Source organism: Peromyscus maniculatus, chromosome 1, assembly GCF_049852395.1.
Source record: "Peromyscus maniculatus bairdii isolate BWxNUB_F1_BW_parent chromosome 1, HU_Pman_BW_mat_3.1, whole genome shotgun sequence".
In the NCBI taxonomy this organism is placed as follows: Eukaryota; Metazoa; Chordata; class Mammalia; order Rodentia; family Cricetidae; genus Peromyscus; species Peromyscus maniculatus.
This window is the reverse complement of record NC_134852.1, coordinates 99,579,284-99,588,332: the sequence shown is the minus strand read 5'-3', so window position 1 is coordinate 99,588,332 and position 9,049 is coordinate 99,579,284. Positions and strand designations below refer to the sequence as shown.

Here is a 9,049-nt window from a genome sequence, read left to right as displayed (position 1 = left end):
ATTGAGTAATAAATACAAGTTTGTGGAGAAGGCCAATGAATTACCTGGTTTAGCAGGTAAAAGTGCCTCTTGCCAAGCTTGATGACCTGAGTTTGATCCCTGGGCCCCACAATGTGATGGTAAGAGAAAACCGATTTCTGAAGGTTTTTTTTTTTTTACAGTCTCCACATGTTTTCAAGAACAAGCATGTATGAATGTATACACACATATAAAATAAATAAATGCAATTTTAAAATTTGTGCTGATTTATAATATTAATAATTAGTAAATAATAAATAATCATGATTATAAAAATTTAGATGACAGCTTCTGTCTTTAAAAACATGTGTCAGCCCTACGCATCAGTTGATAGTAATATATATATATATATATATATATATATATATATATATATATATATATATATTATGTAGGAGCTGTAATGAAGGATGAGTGATGCATCAATGGTTGAGAGCACTGGATGGTCTTCCAGAGGCCCAATGTTCTATTCTCAGTATCCACAATTCAGTTCACAACTGTCTGTAACTCCAGTCCCAGTGGACCCAAAGCCCAGTTCCAGCTTCCAGGAGTAATGCACAAACATGATACACAGATATACAAACAGGTAAAAACCCCTACAAATAAAACAATAAAATTTAAACATTTTAGAAATTAAGTAGTAATAGCCGGGTGGGGTGGCACACACCTAAAATTCCAGTTACTCTGGAGACTAAGGTAGGGATAACATGAGCTTGAGGCCACTCTGTATCAACAAATCAAAACAAATACAACAAGCAAGAAATGTAGTGTTTTATAAATTTCATAGTTACCGACTAGATGCCCTGATGTCTTAAGATCCACAAGCACTCAGAGCTCAAATAAAATGAAAATTACTTACAGATCCTGGGACTCACTGGTGATAAGACAGAAAATGGAGGCAGGGACAAACGGAAACCAAACAGGTTGCAATAATCAGTTTTCCACTCAGTGTAACTTTGTCTTTGGAGGCCTCTGGAGGAGGAAATCTGAGGTTTATTCAAGCCAAAGTGAGAAAGCTTGACTATTTACTAATTTACGCTAGTCTTGCATGAGGCTTGTCCAGGAGGTCTGAACTCTGTGGTGCTCTGACCCTAGGCATCTAGAGCAAGCTTGTAGGCAATGGCACAGGAGACTGTAGCAAATCTTCCACAGAACATCTTTGGCACCCTTTGCTATTGTCTGCGTACTCTGTATGTACTCATTCTGCATCTTCAGAACACTCTGGTCTTTCATGAGTTTTTCAAGAAAGTCACTAGTTTTAAGCATTTTTTGACTTGTGACCCCTTCTCACAGAGAAACTTTTACAAAACTGTGAGCATATAGGTGTATAGACTGGGTATAGATCTAAAATATTTACAGATAACAAATGATAATTGAATAAATTTTAAAAATTCTTTGCTGTACATCCGATTTTACCATTTATTGAAGATGAAAGTCTATTTGCATCCTAATAAGAGGGATGTGATTATTTTTTTTCATAAAGAATTAAATTTTTCAGGACATGGATGATCTTTCAAAGATATTTCAAGTTGTTTGATGTCCTGATTTTGTAGTCATTAATGTTGACAACTCTACTTCATATAAATATGTAGTACGAAATGGTAGAAGTGCATTTAGGGTCGTTTCAGCAATTGCTTAAAAGTCTATCTTAACCCCAAGTCAAAACTCCTTTAATGGTATTTTGAAATTCAGTTCAGAAATTTAAATTGCAACTTTTCAAATAAAATATTCTGACATGATGCAATTCAAATCGTTCAAATATTTATTTTATATGTGCATGCTGAGGCATGAATGTCAGGAAAACATTAAAAGTTTTCTCTTTACAGAATTACAACACTACACTTTTGTAAGAGGAGAAAACTCTTTATGTACAATAAAAGCACTGCAATTCTCAACACACGATAATCTCCAATCTGAGCCAAAGTGCTTCAGGCAGCATTTGGTGGCATTACACACCCAGTGAAAAGAGCATGTGTTTTATATTCAGAACTAAGGCTTCAGTAAGACCTTGTGATACAGCACAGGTTGAGTGCAGCCAGAAACACTCTGTATTCATGACGTGTTTGTTTTTAAAATAAGGTTCAGTTGTAGTGTGGTCAGGAATCTTTTAGTGTTGCTGAATTTTTACAATCCCTACATTTGATTATTTTGCCCCTTAAAAAGTCCTGACCCACAGTTTATGAAGCTTGAGTCTTATTAATATGGAAAAGGGGAGGGAAAAGGAGAGAGTAATAAAAGTAGGAAGGGTAGTGGAACAATCTCCGCTACCTTCTCCTGTGGTTTATCTTTGAGATCATAACTGATGTTCATGATATTTCTCTACCACTCTCATTCTCTTGATTCAGGTGCTTCTAGACCAAGTATCCCATATAACACTACAGGTCAGACTTGTCCCCAGGAATGTGAGTCCCTGGTTATCCTCACCAGGGATATTGCAATTGCTCCAGCAGCTATCATTATGCGTGGAAACATCAGAAGGATCCCAGTGAGCCCAGACTTCCGGACATATGCCTCCCTGATCCATTGGTGTTCAGCAATCCTGTTTCCTTTTGCACATCATGATGAATTATCCTGTCTGAATTAAGTAGCTTTCCTAAGTACTAGTCTATGAGCATAAACATTCAGAACTAATCAAGCAGCAGCTGACAATGAAGTAGAATCCTTCCTATGTTCACTGGGTAAGTATCAAGATTTCTAGTTCTAGTTTGCTACAAATGACAGGATCATATTCTTATTTATGGGTAAGTGATATTCCACAGTTATCTACACATTTTCTTTATCCAATTGTCTGCCGATGAGTACCTTGTTTGACACCACACCTTAGCTGTTGTGAATAATGATGCAATAAATATTTGTTTGATATGCTTTTCTCAATTCCTTTTGAGTATAGACCTAGAAATGTATGGCTGAACCATGTAGTAGATACATTTTTAGATTTTTAAGGACATTTATATTGTTCATCATAGCTATTGTATTAGTTTTCATCCCTATCAATGGTGTATGACTTTCATTTTCTTTATATTTTACAAGCATTTGTTATTTTTTTCTTCTATGATGTTAGCTATTCTGATTAGAGTAGAATTATATCTCATAGTGTAGAATTACATCCCTTTCTTTGATGTCTAGTTATGTTCTACCTTTATTCAGTGACCATTGACATTTTCACATTGGAAGAGAATCTCTTCAGATCATTTTTATTGGGTTATTATTAATGTTAATGAGGTTTTAGAGTCAGGTGAATAGTTTGAACACGTCTTCCATTCTGTAATTTGTCTCCTCGTACTCTTGACTTTATCCTTTGCTGTGCAAAAGCTTGAGTTTGAAAGAATTATATTTACTCTTCGGCTGTCTTCTACCCACCTCATGAGAATCTTAGTAATCTGGTACTACTGCTTACAGCTTTTCTCACCCATCAGTGAGTCCATCATGGCTGTGCCTTGTTTGGAAATGAGTCAATTCAAGCATCTGATACTAAGACTCTTCCTCCTCGGTTCACCTCCAACTTAACAAATTTAGGTTGCCTTCTACATAATAAGACCTGGATTTTCATGAATGTAATTTGTTTGGAAGGTTAGCCCAAGAAGATCAGTAGAGGAACAAGGTCATCATTTTGGATAAATCAAATGGAAAATTCTCTCTATAAAAAACAGGTACTTAATGTCACTAGGAACAGCCCTCAGAACATGCCTTGGCACTATTCCTCGTTACTGAAAAGAAATTTGAGGGTACATTTAGCTCTTTCTCTGCTCTTATATGTGAGAGCTGGTTCAAGAATCATGAATTCCAAGAAAATTCTGGACTATCTGCCTCATGGGCCAACTGCATCAGAGGTGAGTGCACCTCTTAAGGGAAAAAGAAACACAATACTAACACGTGTGTGATGCTTACAGAAATAATGAATGTTAAGAGTAAACACTAAAAATACATGTTGTAAAATATGAAGTTTTTGTGAGTGCACTGTGAATATCAAAGGAAAATAGTTCTATTAAAAATGTTACCCACCTGCAATATTTCAACAATATGGCCAGTTTTTCGTTTTATATTCACTATTCTGTAACATTCCTGATCAGAATGTATAGAGATATATTTCTGTGATTAGCCAAAAATGCATGAACACTGGCTATTTCCTTGACCTAAATACTGAATGAAACAGTTGACGAAGACAGAATGAACTCATCCCAATTCCTCACCTCCTTTCTAAAATCAAATGTAGAAATGGAATTTGAGAAACACAATTGCATTGTCAAAAAGGCCACAGTACTAAGAAAGAAATTGAAGGCAATATCAGAAATAGGGAAACAGCATCTTTAATGTTTTATTTTCCACTTGTGAAAATATATATATTATATATATATCTTACATGTACAGAGAAGTCCCACAGCTTGAGTCCGAGGATACTAAAAGAAAGGCACATACAGGGAGCAGATCTGTCCACACAGTTTTCAGTTAAACCAGCATTCGGGGCACAGCAAGTAATGACAACAAAAGCACAGGCCGCCTGTGCTCACGACTCTGAAGAGCAACATCACAGACAGCCCTCAGGTCTGCCAAGAACGGCAAAAATACCGTTTCTATTTAATAGACCCATAGGACCACCCAGAAACAAATTGAAACCTGAACAAAGAGACGCACCGGGGCAAGGCAAATCCCACACTTAGTTTGACCTCTGCTTTGCCCTCTTATTGCCCCTCTCAAGAAGACCAGAGACCTCGGCTGATTTAAAGGAACATGTATCACGGCTGGATGTGTCCCTGAGTGACTTTGCTCAGTGATAAAACAGCATTTCACAATAGACTAATATTTAAAAAGCTTTGTAAACACTGTGCTGATGGTTGGGAAAACATATAAAGAACATTTGCTGCTCCTCTCTGACAGGAAACATGCCGTCATACGTCTTTGGCTTGTCACGTGTGCTCCTCTATCCTGACACTTACCCAAAATGGTAATAAAGAAAAATTGAAGCACAATTCATTAGGGCCATGGGGTTCTGTCTGGCATATACCAGCAGAGGCGCCTTCTAGGATTTGGCACAGCCAGAGCAGCTGACAACCTTGGGTGATGTGAGGTGGGGCTTCACAATGTCCGGTTCTATAGTCTCTATAAGGTCACACTCATTTGCAAGTATGTGCTTCACCAGGCATCTTGAAGCTTCATCAATGTTTATATTTTCCTGAGGGGGAGAAAAAAAAAACAATTTTCTTTTAATGCAACATTGTAAAATAATAGTATTATATAAGACAAAATCCAATATTTAAAGTAGTGTGTGTGTGTGTGTGTGTGTGTGTGTGTGTGTGTGTGTGTGTGTGTGTGTGTGTGTGTGTGTTGCTTTTGTCTCCATACATATGTGTGTATATGCATGTAGAGGTCTGACAACAATCTCAAGTGTTGTGTTTCAGGTACCTCCACCTCACTTTCAGACCTTGTGTCTCACTGGCCTGGAACTAGCCAAAGATTAGGCTAGCTGACCAGGGGGGCTCAAGGATCTGCCTGTGTCTGCCTCCCCAGCACTGGGTTTAAAGGTATCTTTGCAGCAGCTTGTCTGGGATTTGCTGTGCTTGCAAAACAAGCACTTTACCCACTGAGCTTTCTCCCAAGCCAGGGCAGTGTTTTTGGTGATTCATGTAAAAATCATTTCTGTACATTATCTATACATCCTCTTATTTTCCCTTACTCTTACTGCTCCTTCCTTCCTTCCTTCCTTCCTTCCTTCCTTCCTTCCTTCCTTCCTTCCTTCCTTCCTTCCTTCCTTCCTTTCTCCCTCCCTCCCTCCCTCCCTTTTTTCCTTCCTTATTTTGTTCTTTTCTTTCTCTTTTTCTGTCTCTCGGTTCTTCACAAATGTTAAGGTATAGATTTTATTTTGTCAAATAGGAACAATATTGTTTGCTGGATTTATTTAATGTTACTTTTTTTTAGAAAAAAAAGTTCAATTTTCTTATTTTTCACCCGTTATATAATCTTATAAGAAAAAAAATAAGCTTTCAGTGTAGTTTAGATTTATAATTGCACCAATGCATATTACTTTTAAAGTCTTAGTAGGAATGGAGGACAGCAGTCTTTTGCAGCAGTCATTAGTAGTTTAACCAATATTTCTATCTTTTCACCTGCCAGATAAATGGTCCAACTGCCACATTTCTGGCCTCCTTGAATTCAGGTATGAACATGTGATAGCTGGCAGCCAATTAAGTAAGAGAAGTACAAAAAGGTATGTGTCCTACTTTCTTAGCTAGAAACATTCAAAGTTAGGATTTAATTGTCCTGCATTCTTTTCATATGAATTCACGGAAACTTTGAGGTGAGGATTCTAAGACTCTAAGTTCCTATGAGCTCATGATGAGACACGCAGCATAGTTGGGAATTATGCCTTTGCTATTTGAAATCACTAAGATTAGAAAACATTTTTATCGTGGCATCACCTAGCCACTCCGGATGGAGGTAACTCTTTAAAGGAGAATGTAAAATCAGAAGTGGATCCAGGGCTGAGAAGACAGCCCAGTGAGCAGCACTTGCTGAACAAACCTAAGGATCTGAGTTCAGAGCCTCAGAATTCACGTGGAAACCTGGATGCAGTACCCCAAGTGTTTGTAAGGCTAGTGCATTCCTGCTGGGAAGATGTGAGACACAGACAGCAGACTTGCTGGGCACTCGGGAGCCAGTTAATGTGCCACTTACACTAGAAGTACAACAAAGAGACCCTGCGTCAAACAAGGTGGAAGATGAGAACCAACGCCCAAGGTTGTCTGCTGACTTCCACAGACACCTTGGCATGGCATGGCAGCACCACCATCCCCCCCCCCCAACACACACATGCTCAGGCAAGAAGTGAATGTTGTGCACAATAGTAGAACAAGCTCTAATTTAAAAAAATATGGAACAGATATTTTAATCTAAAATACACATCAGATATTTAATTACTATAATAGTTTTCCTTCTGAACAGAAAAAAAAAAGTAACAAGGAGTTTATTACCAGGACACTAGAAAAAAAAAATCTTTTCTCATGCAAAATTCAATGAAGATCTCCAGAAAACTTTCATTGTTTTAAGTCATTATTCATAGAACTTTTAAAAATGTACTTTCAGACATTCCATTGCTAAAAGCCAAGGACTTTTGTCTTGTCAAACTGTTACATCACTGTCTTTTTGTACGACTTGAACTGAAATGACTTATTCCTAATACTTTGTTTTTCAAAATCATTGATCTACTTTAAGATCCTTGCAAAAAATAAAATAAAATTTTTAAAAAGTGCAAATTAAAAAAAAAATCCTTACTCGAAGTCCTATTACCTAGAAAATGCTAAGGGTGATGATGGTCACCAAATGTATCCATGACCAATGGCACTAGATGAAAATACATGTTACCATACTTCACATCCTTCAGACCTGACCCCTTGTTTATCTACTGTCAATGCACATACTGTCACACCTTGCTACTGTTTTTTGCTGGAATAGTCGTCACAGTAGTTTCTGAGCCTCTGTTTTGTCAAGTACACAGGGGTCTTTCCAACAACACAGAACTAACAAAAAGTTGCATCACTTGACTGGTCACTCACTGGTCCATGCACTTTATATCCACATGCCAAACATTTTAGGCTCACGTTCTTTCATTCTCTTTAGAATATTGAAAGATAAACATTAGCTTTTGTTCTTATTGATTCTGTTGTTGCTGCTGGGGTGGGAGGTGGGTGCCCTCTCTTCAGCAGCTCCAACAGCTGTTCCATTCTATGGGAACTAGGGTATACATGGGCCACTGCTTCTTGATGGGAAGACCACTGTGCCCTGAGATCACAGTCCATGGTTGGTACACCTTTCACACTCTCTGCTTCCACCATCATTCCCAGAGGTCACAACTGAACTCCTTGCTCCTAGGCAATAATCTGGGCTTAGGCGATATCTGGCTCAGTGCTTTGCTTCTGAATCAAACCAGTTGTTTATGTCACTAAGGAAGGACCTGGTTACTGGTTCTCTACTATGTTACATTTCTGATGCTGAGAATGGGTAACCTCACTTAGCCTTATGGGACCTCAGCATGTGGAACAGCATCTCCCACTAAAGAAATCCTATGTGCTAGTGGGACTTTAAAGTATATTCTCAAGTAATTAATAAGCCAATACCATTTCCTTATTAACTGTTGCTTGTGTGTCAGAAATGAAGGCACTATAATCTCACCTCAAATGCCAGACATGAGTTATTATCGTATGTAGGCGGTAAGAAACCTTAAGTTTAGAAAGGTTACAGACATTCAGCATGATTGCACAGCAGGTGGACTGGAAGGCCAGACCACTCCGTGGCATTAGAGCAAATTGTGTTTCTTTTTAAGACATTTTTTTCTAATTTTGAAATATTTATTCTTTGACTATATATTCATATGGCTAAAGTTCATATATAGAGCCATATAAAGTTCATATATAGAACTATATAAACTATATAGAATTTTACATCTATATATGAACTTTAGTCATGTTTGTTCACCCCCAATACCCTCTCTCAGCCCCTCCCTCTTCCACAGAAATGCTTCCTCTTCACAAAAAAAAACCCTCACACTTTCACTTCTTTTGCTCTGTGTGACCCACTAAGTTTAATTAGGGTTGTTTGTATAAGCTTGTGTGAAAGGTTATTTACTGAAGCATGGACTACTTTTTTGTTTTGTTTATTGAGACAGGGTTTCTCTATGTAGCCCTTGCTGTCCTAGAACTTACTCTGTAGACCAGGCTGGCCTGGAACTCACAGAGATCCACCTACCTCTGCCTCCTGAGTACTGGGATTAAAGGCATGCACCACTGCCCGGATTGCACTACTTTTTTGGGACTACACTACTGAAGAAAATGATACCCCTTTCCCAATAACCAGCCACTGCTAATAGTCCCTCAGGGAGAGGTGGGGTCTCACATGTTCTTCCCTGACCCATGACAAAATGCTGTCAAACTGTTTTAAAGATCAAATGCAGTAAGAGAGTATTTTACCCAGCATTAGACACAATAGGTACTAAATATTTCTTCTTTTAATTTGTTATACTCTATAAAATTATGTTTATATG

The 9,049-nt window shown here is 37.9% G+C and overlaps 1 protein-coding gene across 1 annotated transcript in view; it reads right to left on the bottom strand.

Moving 5' to 3' along the window:
• Positions 1-4,309: 4,309 nt before the first annotated feature.
• The window catches only part of Rab38 (RAB38, member RAS oncogene family), a 67,606-nt gene continuing 62,866 nt past the window's right edge, over positions 4,310-9,049 (bottom strand). The window contains exon 3 of the mRNA XM_006985673.3: positions 4,310-5,188. Coding sequence (XP_006985735.1) covers positions 5,036-5,188 — 153 coding nt within the window. The 3' untranslated portion in view covers positions 4,310-5,035. The remainder of the gene's footprint in view (positions 5,189-9,049) is intronic.